At 42.7% G+C, this 21404-nt stretch overlaps 4 protein-coding genes across 4 annotated transcripts; all 4 read right to left on the bottom strand.

Annotated features, from left to right (window-relative positions):
• Window positions 1-106: 106 nt before the first annotated feature.
• LOC138614497 (zinc finger protein 721-like) lies at window positions 107-11772 on the bottom strand. Its single transcript, XM_069687988.1, has 5 exons — window positions 11632-11772; window positions 10651-11111; window positions 10251-10389; window positions 8514-9892; window positions 107-2434 (listed from the first exon to the last, which is right to left on the bottom strand). Exons 1-5 carry the CDS (start codon window positions 11684-11686, stop codon window positions 713-715), a joined length of 3756 nt encoding a protein of 1251 aa, XP_069544089.1. The 5' UTR covers window positions 11687-11772; the 3' UTR covers window positions 107-712.
• LOC138614496 (uncharacterized) lies at window positions 4520-7638 on the bottom strand. Its single transcript, XM_069687987.1, has 5 exons — window positions 7367-7638; window positions 6442-6528; window positions 5399-5851; window positions 5031-5148; window positions 4520-4615 (listed from the first exon to the last, which is right to left on the bottom strand). Exons 1-3 carry the CDS (start codon window positions 7582-7584, stop codon window positions 5629-5631), a joined length of 528 nt encoding a protein of 175 aa, XP_069544088.1. The 5' UTR covers window positions 7585-7638; the 3' UTR covers window positions 4520-4615; window positions 5031-5148; window positions 5399-5628.
• A 799-nt stretch (window positions 11773-12571) lies between the features above and the next one.
• LOC138614493 (zinc finger protein 665-like) lies at window positions 12572-15815 on the bottom strand. The gene is made up of 2 exons (XM_069687980.1): window positions 15467-15815; window positions 12572-14918 (listed from the first exon to the last, which is right to left on the bottom strand). Exons 1-2 carry the CDS (start codon window positions 15786-15788, stop codon window positions 12901-12903), a joined length of 2340 nt encoding a protein of 779 aa, XP_069544081.1. The 5' UTR covers window positions 15789-15815; the 3' UTR covers window positions 12572-12900.
• A 681-nt stretch (window positions 15816-16496) lies between these two features.
• Window positions 16497-19463, bottom strand: LOC138614494 (zinc finger protein 665-like). Its single transcript, XM_069687982.1, has 2 exons — window positions 19289-19463; window positions 16497-18732 (listed from the first exon to the last, which is right to left on the bottom strand). Exons 1-2 carry the CDS (start codon window positions 19407-19409, stop codon window positions 16778-16780), a joined length of 2076 nt encoding a protein of 691 aa, XP_069544083.1. The 5' UTR covers window positions 19410-19463; the 3' UTR covers window positions 16497-16777.
• Window positions 19464-21404: the final 1941 nt, after the last annotated feature.

Raw genomic sequence — 21404 nt, 5'->3', positions numbered from 1 at the left:
CGTGCATTGATGTGCCATCCTGGATGAGCTGCACTACCTGAACAACTTCTGTGGGTTGGAGACACCTCCTCATGCTACCTCTAGTGGTGAGGACACTGGAAAAATGCAAAAGGGACCAACAATCATCCAGAAAGGACGAGGACAGAGAAACGGTCTGTGGTCACCACCTGCAGAACCGTTCCTTTATAGGGTTGTCTTGATAATTGCCTCATTTCCACCTGTTGTCTGTTCCATTTGTACAACAGCAGGTGAAACTGATCCACAATCAGTGTTGATCCTAACTGGACAGGTTGATTTCACAGAAGTGGGATTGATTGGAGTTACATTGAGTTGTTTAAGTGTTCCCTTTATTTTTTGGAGCAGTGTACATTTTAGGCACTTTTTCACAATTTCATATATCTGCTATCTGACTTTATACTTTTTAGATGTCCTTGAGAGAAAGATCCTTCTGAAAGACAGTGAAAACAAATACCCAGGGATGATATGATTATTATTTTTACAATATTTTAAAGTACACGAGAAAAAAAGAAAACAATGGAATACAATACAATGAGTGTAGTTCTTAAAAAAGCAATAACATAATAAATCTTTCACAGCAAAACCTGCAACTGTACATCATCTATGTGTGGATTGTCAATCATCACATCAAAACACTTCCTGTCCCGTGGTCACTATTCAGGTTTCCCCGCTGGCGAACATCTTGTACCAAAAATCACTGCAGGCGAACGGTTTCTCTTATGTGAACCGCCATGTGTCTCTTCAGATGCGTCTGTCGGTTAAATCTTTTACCGCAGTCGTCGCAGCCGAAGGGTTTCTCCCCCGTGTGAGTTCTTGTGTGTCTCTTCAGATGCGTCTGTTGGGTGAATCTTTGACCGCAAATGTCGCAGCAGATGCGTTTCTCTCCCGTGTGAACCGTCATGTGTCTCTTCAGATTTGTCTTTCGGTTAAATCTTTGACCGCAGTCGTCGCAGCGAAACGGTTTCTCCCCCGTGTGAACCGTCATGTGAGTTTTGACGTGAGTCTGATTTCTAAATCTTTTACCACAAACGTCGCAGCCAATCGTTCTCTTTCCCGTGATGGGACAGACTCTGATCCGTGAATCTACATCTAAACTTTTCTTATTAACGACACACCTGGAAGAGCTTTTCTCTGATTTGCATGGCATGTGTTTCTGAAACGACCGCTTGTAGATAAATTGTTTACCACAATTAGAGCAGCTAAAGGATGTTTTTGCCGTTCTGGATCCAACATCAGGCGCTCTGCTCGCCTTAAAACTATTAATACCGTCTTCAGTTTCAGACTCAGACAAAGGTTCCTGCCACACTTCATCATCATGACTGACTTCAGTCTCAGAAGAGTCCGAAGCCTTTCCATCAGTGTGAGTTAGTAAAGGACTGTTTGGATGTGTGTTCCTGGCTGGTTCTGGTCCTCCACAGTCCTCTCCATCACTTTCTGTTTTCACCGTTGTCTCTCCGTCGTCTTCAGTTCGTCTCTGATGAAGATGTGAGGACTGAGGTTTCTCTTCGTCATCTTCACTCTTCACAGGAACAGCAGTGAACGGGAACCTGGTGATATCCTCCTCCGGCCCGTGAAGCTGCTCTTCCTCCTGACTGCTCCACAGTTCCTCCTCTTCCTCCTTTATGTGGAGGAGCTCTGGGTCCTGTGACTTCAGATGCGTCTTTGGGTCCAATCTTTTACCGCGATCGTCAGAATCAAACAGTTTTTCTCCTTTGTGGATCCTCATGTGCATCTTCAGATCTCCCTGTCGTGCAAAACTTTTCCCACAAACACCGCAGTGAAAGGGTTTCTCTCCCGTGTGGATTCTGCTGTGCATCCTCAGATTTCCCTGCTGACTGAATCTTTTACCACAATCGCTGCAGCCGAACGGTTTCTCTCCCGTGTGAACCACCATGTGCGCTTTAAGACTCGTCTTCCGGTTAAATCTTTTGCCGCAGTCGTCGCAGCTGAACGGTTTGTCGCCCGTGTGAACTCTCATGTGCGTCTTCAGATTCCAGTCGTATCGAAATCTTTTCCCACAAACGTAACAGTCAAACGGCGTCTCTCCAGTGTGGACTCTAATATGCGTCTTCAGAGCTCCCTGGTGGTTAAATCTTTTCCCACAAACATCACAGCTGATGGGCTTCTCCCCCGAATGGCCCCTCATGTGTTTCTTCAGAACTCCCTTTTCTGTAAATCTTCTACCGCAGACGCTGCAACTGAACGGCCTCTCGCCAGTGTGGACTCTGACGTGTTTCTGCAGGTCGGCATGTTGGCAAAATCTTTTCTCGCAATGATCACAACCGAACGGTTTCTCTCCGGTGTGGACACACATATGTCGATTCAGGCTCCCCTGTTCGGTGAACTTTTTACCACAAACACCGCAGCTGAACGGTTTTTCTCCCGTGTGAATTCTCATGTGTGTTTTAAGATGACACTGATATCTGTACATTTTACCACAAACATCACAGCTGAGTGGTTTCTGTCCTGCATGAAGTCCCAGCTGTGATTCTGGGAGACATTTCCTGTTAACTGAACAGCTGGAAGAACTTTTTCCTGAATGACATGTCCTCTGTTTCTGAAGAGAGTCTGTCAAAGGTTCCTGCCACTCTTCATCATCATCATCATCATCATCATGACTGACTTCAGTCTCAGAAGAGTCCGAAGCCTTTCCATCAGTGTGAGTTAGTAAAGGACTGTTTGGATGTGTGTTCCTGGCTGGTTCTGGTCCTCCACAGTCCTCTCCATCACTTTCTGTTTTCACCGTTGTCTCTCCGTCGTCTTCAGTTTGTCTCTGATGAAGATGTGAGGACTGAGGTTTCTCTCCGTCGTCTTCATGGACTGAGGTTCTCTCCGTCATCTCTTCACAGGAACAGCAGTGAACGGGAACCTGGTGATATCCTCCTCCGGCCCGTGAAGCTGCTCTTCCTCCTGACTGCTCCACAGTTCCTCCTCTTCCTCCTTTATGTGGAGGAGCTCTGGGTCCTGCTGGTCCAGACTGGGGCTCCATTCATGGGGAACCTCTTCTTTAATCACCACCAGCTGCTGCACATCTGGAGGTAACACTGAAACACACACATGTACATGATGGACAACTGTGACTTGACATACAACAGCACAGAACTGTCAAGATGAGTTTAAAAATGAGAAAACTTATAACAAGAAAAATATGTTGCACATGAATCATCAGAGGAACACTGAATAAAATTAGTTTCCTCTTTATTGTCCCTTTCATACACACATTATTTACTGTTACTGACATTCTGTAACTGATAAAACTTCACTTGTCTTAAAAATATATTTATTAAGTCTTTAAATCCCGACTGCGTCTGAACGCCGGACTTTTATTGAGCTTGAACTTCAAGATAACTCAGTTGTGTGCGCGCTGTAACCCGTCCGGGTACTGTGTACCCCTCGCTGTTAAGTTCCGCCTTTTACAATCCGCCAACTCAACTGACGTTATTCATAATTTCGACATTTGGTCTTTATTAATTAATTCACATGAACATCAGATAAGAATCTTCGTTCTTACGTGGATCGTGGTTGTGGTTTTTTTCAGCCCCTCTACAACAAGCTTGAACAACAAGATACGTTTGTTGTGTGCGCGCTGTAAACCGTCCGGGTGCTGTACTGAACCCCTCGACGCATAGTTGCGCGTTTTTATTAATTCAGATTGAGATGAGATGAGAATCTCCGTTGTTATGTGGACCGTTGTTGTTTTTTCCAGCCCCCCTACAACAAGCTAGCAGTGAGCCGTTTCCTCCTGGAGAAACACTCCACATTAAATCTGTGGTTCTTCTTACCAGCGGTTTGGTTTACAACAATATCCTGCGGCTGATGGACACCGAGGCGGTTCATCTCCAGTTTCTCTGCAACAGACACACTTTCAGTTTGGTGCTGTTGAAGATAATCCACTTCGTTCATGGTGTCCGCACTTCTTCTCTTCTTTAAAACACACAAAACAAACTGGAGGATCGTTTCAGATGAACTGGGCATGCGCAGAATCGATCCCGACGCACGTCGGCTCCATTTCTGTCGGACTTTGATCCAGGATGTATTATAGGAGCTGAGATACACACTGAAAACAGGGCGGTTTGTTGACGGGTCTCGGTTTGAAACAGGCATCTGCGAGGACACCTACATTCTCCTTTTTTTTTCTTCCTCTAACTTTATTGAACAACACGTACACAAACAGCGGCAGTGAGTCGAAGAAAAAGGACTGAGGAACTTGTAAAACTCTAATAAACCACTTAATAGCACTAGAAATATAATAATATGGGTTTTTCCAAAAATATTTACTACTTCAGCCATCAATAAATTCTTCCATATTAGTTCATTTAAGGAAAAATACAATGACTTTACAGGCTTATGTGAGAATTGTTCTACATTACAGCAGAAATTGTGTACAAATATTCACTGACGGGTCTAAAAACACAGATAACAGTCAGTTTTGTCTTTTTTAAATGAGTGAAATATTACCAACTGAACCCGCCTGGTTTATAATTAGTGACATAATAAGTTTCATTCTTTGAACAGAGAAAAGGAAAAGATGTGATCTCCATGTGCAGGTGGTTGAAGAGTTCTTACAGTCTGCGGTTGTAAAGACGAACACGTTCACCTTCATCATCAGAGGAAAAAAACAAAAACAGTCAGACTCCGACACCTGATGAATTAAAACTCAAACCAGCATTTCAGTTTATTTTATTATTATAAAGTGTTTTCATCCAAATTAAATTAGTTTTGAACTTAATATCTGTATCAAACACATACTGATATTACTGAGAACCTAAATCAACATTTAAATCCTTCTTTAATGTTAATGAGTGAAGTACAGTAAGTAAAAGTACCTCAAATTTGTACTTAGGTACTTGTTTAAATGTACTCAGTTACATTCTACAGGTGCATTAATTAACACATTAACATCATTTTTGCAGGTGATTTTTTATTTTTTTTTTATTTTAGAAAAATATGTATTTATTTCAGGCAGCTTTCTTGTTTTGAACCTTTGTTGTTTTTTTTCTCAACTTGCTCACCTTCATCTTCAGGAGCGCTTCGGCCTGTTGTCTCGTCCCCGTCACCTAGCAACCAAACAGCTGACTGACGGTAACACAGAGCTGATATTTCGTTTTCAGATTCTTTCAATCGCAGCATCTGAAACAAGAAAGGAAACAGAAATAATTCTGTTTTTAAAGGTCTCATGTTTTACTTCTACTACTTTACTTCTCTGGTGTTTTATTTGCAGTAATTGTCTATATGAGAAGATCATTTTGTGGTTTTAAGTACCAAAGAACATCAATATAGTTTGACGTCTCCTCTCTGGAGCTTCTCAGCTCTTTCAGAGATTCTATGTGTTGTAAGTTTGTCTTTAACTGTCGATCTGTACTAAAAGCATTCGTTCTACCTCCTCACGTGATCCCAGACCGACTTCACGACGCTGAGGTTCAGGGTCCGTCGCAGGACTTCTCGTGGCTGAAGATGTTTCTTCATCACCCCTTTTTAGACTTCGCGTTCAAGGCGGGATCTTAGCGCTGTAACTCCGCCTCCTCGTTCTGTGTAAAAACACGTGAACACCGAGTGGAGTCGTCCCGCCGTTAAACTGATGGAAACATAAAGCCGAGTCTGGATCTCTGTTCAAAACAGGTTTTTGTCCTCCGTTTCAGGTCCAGAATACGACAGCGGTTCCTGCCAATAATCATCATCATCGTCGTCATCGTCATCCTCACTGACTTCAGTCTCAGAAGTGTCGGACTCCGGTCCATCAGTGTTCAGTTGTGAAGGACTGTTTGGATCCGGGTTCCCGGCGGGTTCTCCGGAGTCGTCTCCATTTTCCTCCTCGCCGATACTCACGCTGACGCTGCAGAAATAAAAACACAACAAGTAGACAAACGATGAAGGTTTAGAAAAACAGGACGTGTACAGCAGAAGTGAAGTTCAATCACAAGCGGCTTCTTAACGACACTCAGATTTATCTCCGTAAATAATATCCACAACATGAGTTAAAAAATGCACTTTACATAATTCATATTTTCAGTTTATGTTTGTAAGTTTTATTTATCACTTAAGATTTATTTGTATTTGTTACTTTTATCTTGGTCATAAAATGGATCCATTTGAGCTCTGAACCTTCGTGCATATTGTTCTCAGTGAATATAATTATCTTCTCGAGTCTTTACACGAGATTTCCAGCAGCTGTTTCTCCGTGTAAATCTTTTTATTTTGGCCACGTAGGGCACACATGTGAAAGACAAGTTATACGTTTGATTTTTGTCCTCCGAAGGAACCAGAATAAATAATATAAAACCGAGCACCCGACTAACACCCGTTACATCACATGTGGATGTGAAGCAGCAAACATGAGCTCAGAAAAATAACAAATTCAATAAATACATTTGTAATTCAAACACATCAGGACTCATTGAGAAGTATTTCAGTGTGATGACTTGCCTGCGAGTCCCACCAGGACTTCCGAGAGTCCGGACGTGAACAGGTTTTCCGTTCACGGAGGTCAGAGACGCGGGAAGTTTCTCAAAGCTGCAGAAACAACAGCAACAAAAAATAAATTGGCGCATTTTTTTAGTTGAATATTTCCTGCATCTTATTGTCATAAATCAGCTCAACGACGAGCTCGATCTGAAGACAGTAGATAAGATAACAAACTGGAAAAACCCCACTGAATGTAAAGTGTCTGTAACGTTGTGAATGTTACAATGACGGAGTAAAATAAAGGAACAAAAAGTATTCATTGTGTTGTTGTCTACCTGTCGCTCACCTGGATGAACAAAGTGACCGAGTCAGCACTTTTAATTAGAACAAAAGTTGAACCACAACATCAAACACAATTAAAATCTTTCTTTTACACATTTGTGTTGCTCTTCTCCTCCTCTTTAAATCCACCTTATCTTTTTTATTTATCTCTTTATTGTCTTCATTTTTATTCACGTTTTGTATTTTAATCTACTTTCTTCATCTAGTTTTTATTTCACTCAATTTGCCTACTATTGCAGTTATTTTGAGCTTTTATATCGATCTGTGTTTTTCTTTTTTTTTGTGTGCACAGCAGAAAAACAACCACCAAGTCAACATGTCTCACATCTGAAAGGCTTTTGTATTTAATAACTAGAAATAAGCATAGATTAAAATATCCACCAGTTTGACTGTAAAGTTTGAAGTTTAGCTTCAGATTATGGTGTTTAACTTTTATTGGCAGGAGCTGCGAGATTATCTTTTTTTTTAGGTCCAAACAACAAAGATAAATTCTAGTTTAGGGGTTCACATTTTAAAATACAACCCAGGAAAAACGTGTTTGTAACTGGGGACATGTTCCTGTTAAAACAAACAAAAACAATATTGTGTATTTTATCTAAATTACCTGTCCAGCAGAAAACACGCAACTTCGGCGTCACTCTGGAAACGTCTGTCCCTCATCAGAGACTTCCACCGGGGGAATGCCACGCCGATGTTTATCCGCGTCTTCTGCCGTCGCCTCTCCCGCTTCCGTTTCGCTTCGTCACGTTTTTGCTTCTTCACCGACGAGGACTGACGCTCCCGGGCTTTTTCTTGAGCTAAATAATAAGTGTGGTCCTCCATTTGTCGAAGCGGTTTGCCAGCAGCACCTCTGCGTCATCTCCCGTCTCCTCTTCCTTCTTTCCTTCCTTCTTCTTTGTATTTTTGTTGGCGGTTGGCAACCAGCTTATATGGGAGCATTACCGCCACCTACTGGACTGGAGTGTTGGTCAGTAGATGAACAAAAAGAAAAAACAACCGAGGACATATTCCCTATCCCGGTCTTTTTTAAATATTTAACCAAAAACACGACTGTATTTGATTTGATTGATTGTTTGGCTGCCATGTCCACTGGATTCTTCTTATTCTTATCTCGGATCTCTTCAGTTATTTTTGTTTTTGTCTTGTTTTTGTTTTCTTTAATTCAATTAGAGTTGTTGTTGTTCTTATTTATCTATTTTCTGTTGTTGGTACTGATTTGTACTTTAAATAAATATATTATTGCTCAGTTTATAAGATATTGTTCCTACTGTATAATTTATTGTATATGCTAAATTGGATTTAAATAAAGTAAAAAAAAAAAAAAAACGATTCTTCTACTCTTTGACTATTGTACAGTAAGGTTATAATAATTCCTCAAAAAACAAAATTACTAATATACACAAAGAATTTGCAGAGAAGAGACAGGTCAGAGAAAACGGCAAGACAACTTTATTTATACAGCACTATTCAGACTTCGGCAACTTCAACTACTTTACAGAGGAAAAGAAATACGTAAGAAAAATAATATGTGAAGAAAATTTCAAACAAAGTCTGGGATCTTTTCAACCTATAAAAACAGTGAGCGGTGTGACTTTTCATTCCCTCTCGGAAGTCATTCACAATATTTGATGCTAATCATTTCTCTCCAGTGTGGACTCGCGTGTTTCTTCACTATATACAAATGGCTAAAAAAAATTATTACACACATTGCAACCGAATGGTTTCGCTCCAGCATGGCTTTTAAAGTGAGCCTTTAGCTTTTTCTCTCGTTTAAATCTTTTTCCACAATCGTCACAGGCGAACGGTTTCTCTCCCGTGTGAACGATCATGTGATCCTTGAGAAGATAGTGATAGATAAACTTTTTACCGCAGTCACCGCAAGTGAACGGTTCCTCTCCGGTGTGGATGGTCATATGTGCCTTCAAGTGGCTCCGTCGGCTGAATCTTTTCCTGCAGTCCTCGCAGCCGAACGGTTTCTCTCCCGTGTGAACTTTCATGTGCTCCTTCAGAACAGACTGACGCATAAATTTTTTACCGCAGTCCTCACAACTGAACGGTATCTTCCCTGCGTGGATCCGGATGTGTTCCCTTAAACTTCTCATTGTGGCGAATCTTTTCCCGCAGTCGTTGCAGCCGAAGGGTTTCTCTCCCGGGTGGATTGTCATGTGCTCCTTTAGATGCGACAGTCTGATCAGTTTTTTACCGCCGTCTCCGCAACAAATAGGTTTCTCCGTGTGGACTCTCATGTGTGTGTTAAGATTTGCCTTTTGACTGAATCTTTTACCGCAGTCGTCACAACAGAACGGTTTCTCTCCCGTGTGAGTTCTCATGTGTACGATCAGACTTCCCTCCCGGACAAATATCTTACCACAAGTGTTACAGCCAAACGATTTCTCTGATGTTTCCTTAAGATGTGTCGGCGATGTGTCACAAACATCACAGTCAGCTGGTCTCTTTTCTGCGTCTCCGTCCACTCTAATCTGTGAATCTACGATTTTCTTATTAACCGAACAGCTGGAGGAACTTCTTCCTGAGTGACGCGTCACGTGTTTCTGAAAAGACCGTTTGTAGATGAACTGTTTACCACATTCAGAGCAACTAAAGTTGTTTTTGGCCACATCACTATTTCCACCTGACTCAGGTGTCCCGCTCTCCTTCCAGTCACCGTCGTTATCTTCAGTTTCAGATCCACAATCTGAAAAAGGTTCCTGCCACTCTTCATCATCATCATCAACACTAACATCAGTCTCAAACACCTTTCCATCAGTGTGAGTTAGTAAAGGACTGTTTGGATGTGTGTTCCTGGCTGGTTCTGGTCCTCCACAGTCCTCTCCATCACTTTCTGTTTTCACCGTTGTCTCTCCGTCGTCTTCAGTTCGTCTCTGATGAAGATGTGAGGACTGAGGTTTCTCTTCGTCATCTTCACTCTTCACAGGAACAGCAGTGAACGGGAACCTGGTGATATCCTCCTCCGGCCCGTGAAGCTGCTCTTCCTCCTGACTGCTCCACAGTTCCTCCTCTTCCTCCTTTATGTGGAGGAGCTCTGGGTCCTGCTGGTCCAGACTGGGGCTCCATTCATGGGGAACCTCTTCTTTAATCACCACCAGCTGCTGCACATCTGGAGGTAACACTGAAACACACACATGTAAAAAAATTCACAAAGAATCTTTGATTTTGTTGACTGTTTGAACCTAAATTTGTAGGAAATATTTCATGCTGTGAATAAAGATTTAAGATTTGAAACCGTCTCATCAGCGGCTTTAAAGTTTTATGTAGAGAAGCTGAATCTATGGAATTAAAAGGAAAAATAAAAAACTACTGTCCATGTTCTGGTCCATTCAAACGATCAAATAATTTGAGGCTCAATGCAAGTTGAACAATTAAAATTTCAGGAGCGTTTTCTACCAACAACTATATTGCACCAAGAATCTTTCAGTTACGTTACAGACAGTCACAAAGACAAACTGAGACCTTGACCTCTCTCATACCCGTGTTCTCTCTTTCAGACGGCTGTGCGACCGCCATCGTTTCCACCATGAAGTCGTTCGTCTGACATCCGACGTCTTTGGTGACTTTCTGCATGTCGCCAGACGGCCGCTCGGTCCTTCTTCTGACTGGCGGTGACGGCTTTGTGAAGTTAAAATGACTTGTCTATGGAGTCAAACATGCTGATGGACATGAACCGAGTTTGAACCCCCTGAACAATAAAAGTGGAATCCGGCTGTCTGAAGGTGTGAAGGAATTGTCCGATTCTTGGAAAACTATGAGAACATTGCTCTTAATTTAAGCTCTTCTCAGGAGGAATAAAGCTTGTTTCAGCGAGAACAACCAATTCATCCACGTCTGTAGCTTCTATAATTACATCAAAAAGCACAAGATGCAACTTACGCTCGCCGGCGAGACAAGAGGATGGAGGTCGGGGAAGGAGATGGAGGGTTCGGCTCGATTCACCAGAAGAAACGGTCCGTCAGTGAATCCCATTCGTCTCCGAGGAAAGTTGGTGAACTTATCCGGTGTGAAATGGTCACTGCAGAGACGGGCGGCGGTGGAGAACCTCGGCTCTCCGTCGGTGTGGGTCTTAACAAAATGGATCCACCTCTTCTTCGTTTCGTCATGCTTTGGAAATTTATGCAAATTCGGAAAGTTCTTGCATCCGGGGAAGATGCATTTGCGGCTGGCTGGTGACATCGCGAGGTGAAGAAACCGCAGGCGGCTGGATGTCAAGCAGGAGTTCCTGTGATGCGAGTGTGCTGTTAGATTTTTTTTAAACCTGTCGTTTGAGGGGGGGAGGGGGGGGTCAAGCCAGGAAACACTCCTAAGGGCTTCATGAAGCCCAAACAAAAAACATCCTAAAGAGAAAAACAATGAGAAACAGTTTAAAAGTCTCGCCAACAAAGTTCACAGTCCTTTACATGTTTCAGCAACTTTCTTCAAATATTTATCAATAAATTTCTGAATTTTCTTTACAAGGCTTTTCAGCCCACCTCATGGATCCGCTATGTTTCACAAAATACTTCACTTCCGTCTTGTAAAGCTGTTAATTAAGTCATTAAATCTTAAATACGTCAAACGGTGGACTTTTTAATTGACGTTGAACTACGAGATAACGTGTTGTGTGCTGCACTGTAAACCGTCCGGGTGCTGCACTGTAACCCTATAGTTCCGCCTTTTTCAATCTATTAACACAAACTGATTAAAAGTATTAATAAAATGGATTTTGGACCTTTTTTCTGAATCTATTGAGATGAGATGAGAATCTCCGTTGTTATGTGGACCGTTGTTGTTTGTTCCAGCCCCCCTACAACAAGCTAGCAGTGAGCCGTTTCCTCCTGGAGAAACACTCCACATTAAATCTGTGGTTCTTCTTACCAGCGGTTTGGTTTACAACAATATCCTGCGGCTGATGGACACCGAGGCGGTTCATCTCCAGTTTCTCTGCAACAGACACACTTTCAGTTTGGTGCTGTTGAAGATAATCCACTTCGGTTTTTTGTGTTCGTCCCTCTTGAAAACAAACTGTAGGATCGTTTCAGATGAACTGCGCCTGCGCAGAATTGATCGCCGCCGTTACAGGAGACTCATTTACGTTTGCTGTGTTTTGAACAGGCATCTTGCACAGACACCTATAGTCTGCTTTTTTTTCTAAAGCTTTATTGAACAAAACCTTCTCATACAGTAGCAGCGAGTCAGAAAAAGACTGAGCAATGTAAAAAAAATAACACATAAACCATTTAATAGCACAAAAATATAAATATGATTTTCAAAATAAAGAACATAAAATCGAAAATAATTAATTAAACAAAACAGTCAGAGGGGTTTAAAGTTTAGCAAACTGAGTGATTACAGAAATATCCTGTAGATGTGAAATTCATTTCTGGTGTTTTTTTTGTCTACATTTTTGACTGTGTTCACAATGAGTATAGATCCTGTAGATCTTTGTATATATGGATTCATGAATTATTATGTGCTGCTTTTCTGTTTGTATTCTTTCACAGATAAAACCTGGTACCATCAGCCAGTCAGGAAAACTAAACAGAAACTGTACTGTATTTTACTTAAGTCTCCAAAAAACAAAATAATAAGTCCAGCAACAAAGGAACAAAGGAAGTATTTTAGTTTAGAATATTTTAGAGTTGAAACTATTCCTAAAAAAAACAACCAGGGTAACTTGTTTTACTTATGGTTCACACAGATGACCAGATGCTGTGTCACAATGTCCTCTTTCTTTTGACATGTGCAGTAAAGAGGATGTGATTTGAACAAATTGAAAAATGGAAAAAGAGGAAACTAATAATAAGCAAAGAGAAGAGACAAGACAAGGTAAGTTTATTAAAAACAGCACCATTCAGACACAAAAGACAATAAAGATACGACGGACAACGTCTTTGGGTTTTCAGTCAGATCTTTTCTTTGCTCCTCCCAAGCTTGTCAAACAAACAAAAAGAAAGAAAAAAAAACATAGAAACATTCAAAATACCAGAGTTTGAAAAAAGCAGTTTTCAAACCATTGATGGACGCTACTTGAAGTTTCCATTCTGCGGGAACTTTAAATGAATCTCAACCGATCTGTTGCGTAAAGCCAACCGAACGGTATCTCTCCTGTGAGAACACAACGAGGACACAATAAAACTACAGTTTCTACTCTGACTGAACTCTCACGTGCGTCTTCTGCTTCAATCTTTTACCTTTATTGCGGCCGAACTGATTGTCTCTCGTGTGAAGTTTCAGGTGCGCCTTAAGGTGCACATTTTGGGTAAATCTTTTCCCACAATACTCACAACCAAACAGTTTCTCTCCCGTGTGGACTCTCATGTGTCTCTTCAAAATATACTGATAGATAAATCTTTTACCGCAAACATCGCAAACGAATCGTTTCTCTCCTTTGTGGGTTTTACTGTGGTAATTCAGATTCGCCCGTCGGCTGAATCTCTTGCCGCAGTCGACGCAGGTGAACGGCTTCTCTCCGGTGTGAACGGCCATGTGACTCTTCAGAAACGAGTGATGGGTAAATTTTTTCCCGCAATCACCGCAGGCAAACGGCTCCTCCCCCGTGTGGACGGTCATGTGCGCCTTCAGGTTGCTCTGGCGGCTGAATCTTTTCCCGCAGTCGTCGCAGGCGAACGGTCTCTCTCCCGTGTGGACGCTCATGTGAATCTTCAGCGAAGACGGACGCATGAATTTTTTACCGCATTCGTCGCAGCTGAACGGTTCCTCTCCTTTGTGCACACTGACGTGCTCCTTCAGACTTCTCTGTCGGATGAATCTCTTCCCGCACTCGTCGCAGCCGAAGGGTTTCTCTCCCGTGTGGATTCTCATGTGTTCCCTCAGATGCGACTGTTGCATTAATCTTTTGCCGCAGCGATCGCAGCCGAACGATTTCGATTCATCGCCGTCATCGCAGCCGAACGATTTCTTTCCGGCGTGGATTCTCAAGTGTCTGTTGAGGCTCGTCTTTTGGGCGAATTGCCGACCGCAACGATCGCAACCGAACGGTTTCTCTCCCGTGTGAATCCTCTTGTGAACCTTCAGGTTAGAGTGACGCCTGAAGTTTTGACCGCATTCGTCGCAGCTGAACGGCGTCTCTCCTTTGTGGATCGTGACGTGATCTCTTAAAAGTCTCTGGCGGGAAAATCTTTTCCCGCAGTCGTCGCAGCTGAAGGGCTTCTGCCCCGTGTGGATTCTCATGTGTTCCTTAAAATGTGACCGATTCAAAAATCTTTTACCGCAGCAACCGCAGCCGAACAACCTCTCGGCTGTGTGAACTCTCATTTCATCTCCATCGTCGCACAGAGAGGATTTCTCTCCCACGTGCATCGCAGCGTGTCTCCTCAGATTTGTCTTCTGTTGAAATCTTTGACCGCAGTCGTCACAACCGAACGGTTTCTCTCCCGTGTGAACTCTCGTGTGGACTTTAAGATCATATCGATTTCTAAATCTTTTGCCACAAACATCGCAGCAAACCGGTTTCCTTCTTGCGTCCAGATAAACTTTGATCGGCGAATCTGCATTTTTCTTATTCGCCAACAAACTGGAGGAACTTTTGACCGAATGAAACGTCACATGAATCTGAAGAGAGCGTTTATAGATGAACTGTTTACCACATTCAGAGCAGCTGAAGGGTTTTTTGGACACGTCACTATTTAAACCTGAAGATGAACCGCTCTCCTTCCAGTTACCGTCACTGTCTTCAGTTTCAGGTTCAGACTCAGACAAAGGTTCCTGCCACTCTTCATCATCATCATCATCCTCATGACTGACTTCAGTCTCAGAAGAGTCCGAAGCCTTTCCATCAGTGTGAGTTAGTAAAGGACTGTTTGGATGTGTGTTCCTGGCTGGTTCTGGTCCTCCACAGTCCTCTCCATCACTTTCTGTTTTCACCGTTGTCTCTCCGTCGTCTTCAGTTTGTCTCTGATGAAGATGTGAGGACTGAGGTTTCTCTTCGTCATCTTCACTCTTCACAGGAACAGCAGTGAACGGGAACCTGGTGATATCCTCCTCCGGCCCGTGAAGCTGCTCTTCCTCCTGACTGCTCCACAGTTCCTCCTCTTCCTCCTTTATGTGGAGGAGCTCTGGGTCCTGCTGGTCCAGACTGGGGCTCCATTCATGGGGAACCTCTTCTTTAATCACCACCAGCTGCTGCACATCTGGAGGTAACACTGAAACACACACATGTACATGATGGACAACTGCGACTTTATAATCACACAGATATCACTGATGTTTGTGCAGATCCTTCAGCACTTCCATCTAAATATTAATAAATAAACTTTTGCAGGTTTCAATTTTCTGGGAAACTAATAAACCAGAAAATAACTAAAAATGAATCACTCTCTCATGAAATACAAAATTGATCAAGTTTTGCAAGAAGCAAAGCTATTTATTAGGTCATTAAATCATAAACACGTCCAAAACGCTGAACTTTAATTTCGGTTAAACTACAAAATAACTCCATTTGTGCGCGCTGTAAAGCGTCCGGGTGCTACACTGTAACCCTATAGTTCCGCCTTTTTCAATCTATTAACACCAAATTATTAAAGGTATAAATTAAATGGATTTCTGTCCTTCATGAATCTATTGAGATGAGATGAGAATCTCCGTTGTTATGTGGACCGTTGTTGTTTTTTCCAGCCCCCCTACAACAAGCTAGCAGTGAGCCGTTTCCTCCTGGAGAAACACTCCACATTAAATCTGTGGTTCTTCTTACCAGCGGTTTGGTTTACAACAATATCCTGCGGCTGATGGACACCGAGGCGGTTCATCTCCAGTTTCTCTGCAACAGACACACTTTCAGTTTGGTGCTGTTGAAGATAATCCACTTCGTTCATGGTGTCCGCACTTCTTCTCTTCTTTAAAACACACAAAACAAACTGGAGGATCGTTTCAGATGAACTGGGCATGCGCAGAATCGATCCCGACGCACGTCGGCTCCATTTCTGTCGGACTTTGATCCAGGATGTATTATAGGAGCTGAGATACACACTGAAAACAGGGCGGTTTGTTGACGGGTCTCGGTTTGAAACAGGCATCTGCGAGGACACCTACATTCTCCTTTTTTTATTAATCTTTATTGAACAACACGTACACAAACAGTTTATGATATTTTGACCGTGAACATGACGAGTCAATAACTTGTAATATGTCATTTATTGATAAAAATAAATAAATAAGACAAAATATGATTTATACCGCAAGTTTCTGATGGATGCCAGATGCAGTTTGTTAAATTTCACCAAAGTGGTTTTTAAGTGAAGCTTTTTCTTCTTCGACAAAAGTTTATGAGAAAGTTATACAGAAAATACACAAAGAATGCGCACGAAAACTCAAAATGTTTTTAAAGCCCTTTGGTTCAGTCTTCACACACTTCTCATGTTCCTTCAGGAAAACAGGAACTAAAGGTTTGATGCCAGAAAATAGACATTTGTGAACATGATCATTTTAAACAGACGCTAAGAGGTCACTTTGAAATTATTTTTTCTTAATTGTTTTGTTTTTTTAACATTACAATGAAATTCATAATCAACTCTTTTAAAACCGGATCCTTTGCAGGTTTCTTAAAATCTAGCTGCCGATGTTGGTTTCTCAGCCAGTCGGTTGCTGAGCGGGAAAAAAAACCCGAATTTGAAACGTGCACCGATGGGTTGGTGGTAAAACGTGGGTTTTCTATGAAGAGCTGTGCGTCACAGCCGGCTAGTTGGGAGCTGGAAAAAAAAAGAAGACACCTGACAAGAGATAACAACAACACAATAACGTGAATTTATTAAAGTAGCACCATTAACACGAGGCGGGGAAGAGTGTTCTTGTGTTCGGTCCGATCCGGCTCGTCTCAATGTGGTTCTGGTTCTGGTTCCAGAGGTACCAGACAAAGTACCAGAAAGGAGCAGAAGTCCCACAAACCGTTGCACGGTTCCTCTTCTGTGTCTCTTCAAAGCTACGTACACAATAAGAACCCAACAAACTCTGTAACTGTACAGTTTTGAATGTAGGTCCTTTGTTTAAATATTTGACCTCCATTAAATCACTTCCCTCCCGCGTGGAGTCTCACGTGTGCTTTTAGATGTTCCTGTCGGTAAAATGTTTTCCCACAACAGTCACAGCCGAATCGTTTTTCCCCCGTGTGGACTCGCATGTGTCTCTTCACGATGTAACGGTGGCTGAATTTTTTACCGCAGACGTCGCAACCGAACGGTTTCTCTCCTTTGTGGATTTTAAGATGAGCCTTCAGGTTCGTCCGGCGGCTGAATCTTTTACCGCAGTCGACGCAGGTGAATGGCTTCTCTCCGGTGTGGACGGCCATGTGACTCTTCAGAAACGACTGATGGACGAATTTTTTCCCGCAATCACCGCAGGCGAACGGCTCCTCCCCCGTGTGGACGGTCATGTGCGCCTTCAGGTTGCTCTGGCGGCTGAATCTTTTCCCGCAGTAGTCGCAGGCGAACGGTCTCTCTCCCGTGTGAAGCGTCATGTGACTCTTCAAAACGGACTCACGCATAAATTTTTTGCCGCATTCGTCGCAGCTGAACGGCGTCTCTCCTTTGTGCATCCGAATGTGTTCTCTCAGACTTCTCTGTCGGGTGAATCTTTTACCGCACTCGTCGCAGCCGAAGGGTTTCTCTCCCGTGTGGATTCTCATGTGTTCCTTCAGATGCGAGAGTTGCATTAATCTTTTGCCGCAGAGATCGCAGCTGAATGATTTCGATTCATCGCCGTCATCGCAGCCGAACGATTTCTTTCCGGCGTGGATTCTCAAGTGTCTGTTGAGGCTCGTCTTTTGGGCGAATTGCCGACCGCAACGATCGCAACCGAACGGTTTCTCTCCCGTGTGAATCCTCTTGTGAACCTTCAGGTTAGAGTGACGCCTGAAGTTTTGACCGCATTCGTCGCAGCTGAACGGCGTCTCTCCTTTGTGGATCGTGACGTGATCTCTTAAAAGTCTCTGGCGGGAAAATCTTTTCCCGCAGTCGTCGCAGCTGAAGGGCTTCTGCCCCGTGTGGATTCTCATGTGTTCCTTAAAATGTGACCGATTCAAAAATCTTTTACCGCAGCAACCGCAGCCGAACAACCTCTCGGCTGCGTGAACTCTCATTTCATCTCCATCGTCGCACAGAGAGGATTTCTCTCCCACGTGCATCGCAGCGTGTCTCCTCAGATTTGTCTTCTGTTGAAATCTTTGACCGCAGTCGTCACAACCGAACGGTTTCTCTCCCGTGTGAACTCTCGTGTGGACTTTAAGATCATATCGATTTCTAAATCTTTTGCCACAAACATCGCAGCAAACCGGTTTCCTTCTTGCGTCCAGATAAACTTTGATCGGCGAATCTGCATTTTTCTTATTCGCCAACAAACTGGAGGAACTTTTGACCGAATGAAACGTCACGTGAATCTGAAGAGAGCGTTTATAGATGAACTGTTTACCACATTCAGAGCAGCTGAAGGGTTTTTTGGACACGTCACTATTTAAACCTGAAGATGAACCGCTCTCCTTCCAGTTACCGTCACTGTCTTCAGTTTCAGGTTCAGACTCAGACAAAGGTTCCTGCCACTCTTCATCATCATCATCATCCTCATGACTGACTTCAGTCTCAGAAGAGTCCGAAGCCTTTCCATCAGTGTGAGTTAGTAAAGGACTGTTTGGATGTGTGTTCCTGGCTGGTTCTGGTCCTCCACAGTCCTCTCCATCACTTTCTGTTTTCACCGTTGTCTCTCCGTCGTCTTCAGGTCGTCTCTGATGAAGATGTGAGGACTGAGGTTTCTCTTCGTCATCTTCACTCTTCACAGGAACAGCAGTGAACGGGAACCTGGTGATATCCTCCTCCGGCCCGTGAAGCTGCTCTTCCTCCTGACTGCTCCACAGTTCCTCCTCTTCCTCCTTTATGTGGAGGAGCTCTGGGTCCTGCTGGTCCAGACTGGGGCTCCATTCATGGGGAACCTCTTCTTTAATCACCACCAGCTGCTGCACATCTGGAGGTAACACTGAAACACACACATGTACATGATGGACAAACCTGAATTATTGGGGAAAGCCTTATTTTCATGATATTTATATCGAGGATAAATATACATTGAACTCCGTCTCTGCTTCGCTTTTCTCTGAACATGCAGAATAACTTGACTATAAAAACAGAAGTCACGCTAATGAAAAAAAACAAACAGTTTGAAACATGACTTCGTATTGTAAATGTATTATTTAAGTCATAATTCTTAAATACAGGACTTTTTATTGAGGTTGAATTACAAGATAACGCCTTTGTGTTGTTGTTGTTTACAGCACAGTAAACCGTCCTGGTGCTACAGTCAACCTTCACCGTTGACTTCCGTTTTTTACAAAGCGGAACCGTTTCCTTTATATTTAGTTCTGACTTTTTTCAGACCGTCAACACCCAAAGTTTTCTGAATCTATTGAGATGAGATGAGAATCTCCGTTGTTATGTGGACCGTTGTTGTTTTTTCCAGCCCCCCTACAACAAGCTAGCAGTGAGCCGTTTCCTCCTGGAGAAACACTCCACATTAAATCTGTGGTTCTTCTTACCAGCGGTTTGGTTTACAACAATATCCTGCGGCTGATGGACACCGAGGCGGTTCATCTCCAGTTTCTCTGCAACAGACACACTTTCAGTTTGGTGCTGTTGAAGATAATCCACTTCGTTCATGGTGTCCGCACTTCTTCTCTTCTTTAAAACACACAAAACAAACTGGAGGATCGTTTCAGATGAACTGAGCATGCGCAGAATCAATCTGCTGGGTTTTTTTAACAGGCATCTGCGCGGACACCTATATTCTCCTTTTTTTTCTTTCTTTTTTTCTTTTAAAGCGACACAGTCGCAACGAGATGAAAAAATAAATAAAAAGACTGAGCAACATATAAAATACAAAATAAACCACCTAACAGCACAAAAACAGTCTGATAACAATAAACAAAAATGAAGGACATAAAATATGAATAAAATTGAATAAAATAAAACAGTCAAAGGGGTTAAAGTTGATCAAACTTTGAGAAATTTCTGGGCATTTTGTTTCTCTTTGAATGTTTGACTGGGTACATGGTGAGTCAATGGCACCTCTCTGTTTTATATCTGATAATAAGTCACAGATCACTTGTCAGATAAATTGTTCATGATATCAGCTCTTTAACGGGTCTTCTTGACAGGAGGTCTTTGAAATTAAATGATAAAAATATGTTGTTTGCAACAACCTGTTTGCAGTAAATAAATCTGTTTCTCGGGTTTAATAGTTTTTTGGCATAAAAACAACCTGGTGAGGTTTATTCAAAGTAAATTGTTCGGGTATGATTACGTTCTTTCTTGAGCTGAATTGGGATGATTGACATGTCGGCACACTCGGCTGAGTTCTGGTGGTTCTGGTCCAGTGATGGTCACCAGATTGGGCTGCGTTATGTAAATCATTATGTTTGTCACCGTCTGGATTCTGGTGAAGTGAAAAACTTAAGTAATTTACGAGATCAAAGGTGCAAATTCTTTGCATTGAAATTTTTCTTAATATATATGACGATACACATTTTATTGTCACACAAAGATGATTTTTACTATGAAATTGCACAATAGAAATAAAATAGCAGTGGACAGAGAAAACGATACGATCAGGTTCATTTATTAAGATAACACCATTCAGAAACAAAGCATTTCATTTTTTTGTCAAATCGACTCTTTGCTCCTCCTCAGCTCAGAAATATTCTGGTTCCTCCGAGCCGCGACGACCCGGAAAAACACCGGACTGGAGGCTTCAAGACAGCATTTCACAAGCGTCAGTGATTTTCTTTTGTTCAGGTCCGACACGCTCAGAGACTCCTCTGATTCCCTGAAGCTGGCGGTGTGAAGGTCCTGTAAGGACCACAGACTGAATATAAAAGTGTTCGTAGCTTCCAGGTCTGAAAAATGGTTCTGATCCAGAAGTGTCTTCAGCTGCAATACCAGCGAGTGCCACTAGAGGTCGGCTCCAAAAAGCCTCCGGCTCCATAGACTCCCATTCAACTTCTCTCATCAAATCCAAAGTGAATAAAATGTGTCCATCAGTTATCTCGGTGTTGTTAGCTAAAGTCACTCCTTCTTCTTAGTTTTCTGGAGGTCCATCTGAAAATAATCCCTCATTCATTAGAAAAGAAGATTCAAGAAGACCTGTTTTGGGGGGCGTGTCTGTTTGATTGACAGGCCTGTGGTGCAGTCAGGTTACAGCTATCGGTGGGCGGGACGTAGTATCGTCAAGTTTCCGATCAGATCGGTCAGATCCACCGCTGGCTCCTCCCCCAGCTCGTCCAAATATGGTCACTTCCTGCTCCAAACCGCTCCGAACTAGCAAAGATGGTGACGGACAGAATCTGAACTGGAGGATTCATAACGTTCACAAACCAACGATGACATCACTGCTGGTTGATGACATCACTGCTGGTTGATGACATCACTGATGGTTGATGACATCACTGATGGTTGCTGCTCGGAACAGAAACCTGAACTCATTTTCCATCTGAGGTTTCTGATTGGTCAACACAAACCCTGTGACTGTACGGTTTCTATTCAGCGGGAATCTCCTCGGACGTGTCAGTTATGTAAATCCAACCAAACGGTTTCTCTCCCGTGTGAAGTCTCATGTGTTTCTTCAGCGCAATGTTTTTCGTAAATGTTTTACCGCAA

The sequence above is a fragment of the Brachyistius frenatus genome, unplaced genomic scaffold, assembly GCF_029030835.1.
Source record: "Brachyistius frenatus isolate BFR_SWC_R1_liver_20210118 unplaced genomic scaffold, ASM2903083v1 Contig_511, whole genome shotgun sequence".
NCBI classification, from domain to species: Eukaryota; Metazoa; Chordata; class Actinopteri; family Embiotocidae; genus Brachyistius; species Brachyistius frenatus.
The sequence above is the reverse complement of the archived record's forward strand: the minus strand, read 5'-3'. Positions and strand labels throughout refer to the sequence as shown.

Excerpts from the sequence above, each read along its gene's own strand:
- LOC138614496 (XM_069687987.1), bottom strand. The coding sequence starts at position 7,584 with ATGGAGGACCACACTTATTATTTAGCTCAAGAAAAAGCCCGGGAGCGT. Across the intron at positions 6,529-7,366 it reads GCGTGTTTTCTGCTGGACAG|CTTTGAGAAACTTCCCGCGT; the intron begins GTAATTTAGATA and ends TTGTTTCTGCAG. Across the intron at positions 5,852-6,441 it reads AGTCCTGGTGGGACTCGCAG|CGTCAGCGTGAGTATCGGCG; the intron begins GCAAGTCATCAC and ends TTATTTCTGCAG.
- LOC138614497 (XM_069687988.1), bottom strand. The coding sequence starts at position 11,686 with ATGAACCGCCTCGGTGTCCATCAGCCGCAGGATATTGTTGTAAACCAA. Across the intron at positions 11,112-11,631 it reads TGTTGTAAACCAAACCGCTG|GATGTTTTTTGTTTGGGCTT; the intron begins GTAAGAAGAACC and ends TTTTCTCTTTAG. Across the intron at positions 9,893-10,250 it reads GTCTGAAAGAGAGAACACGG|TGTTACCTCCAGATGTGCAG; the intron begins GTATGAGAGAGG and ends TGTGTGTTTCAG.
- LOC138614493 (XM_069687980.1), bottom strand. The coding sequence starts at position 15,788 with ATGCCTGTTTCAAACCGAGACCCGTCAACAAACCGCCCTGTTTTCAGT. Across the intron at positions 14,919-15,466 it reads TGTTGTAAACCAAACCGCTG|TGTTACCTCCAGATGTGCAG; the intron begins GTAAGAAGAACC and ends TGTGTGTTTCAG.
- LOC138614494 (XM_069687982.1), bottom strand. The coding sequence starts at position 19,409 with ATGAACGAAGTGGATTATCTTCAACAGCACCAAACTGAAAGTGTGTCT. Across the intron at positions 18,733-19,288 it reads TGTTGTAAACCAAACCGCTG|TGTTACCTCCAGATGTGCAG; the intron begins GTAAGAAGAACC and ends TGTGTGTTTCAG.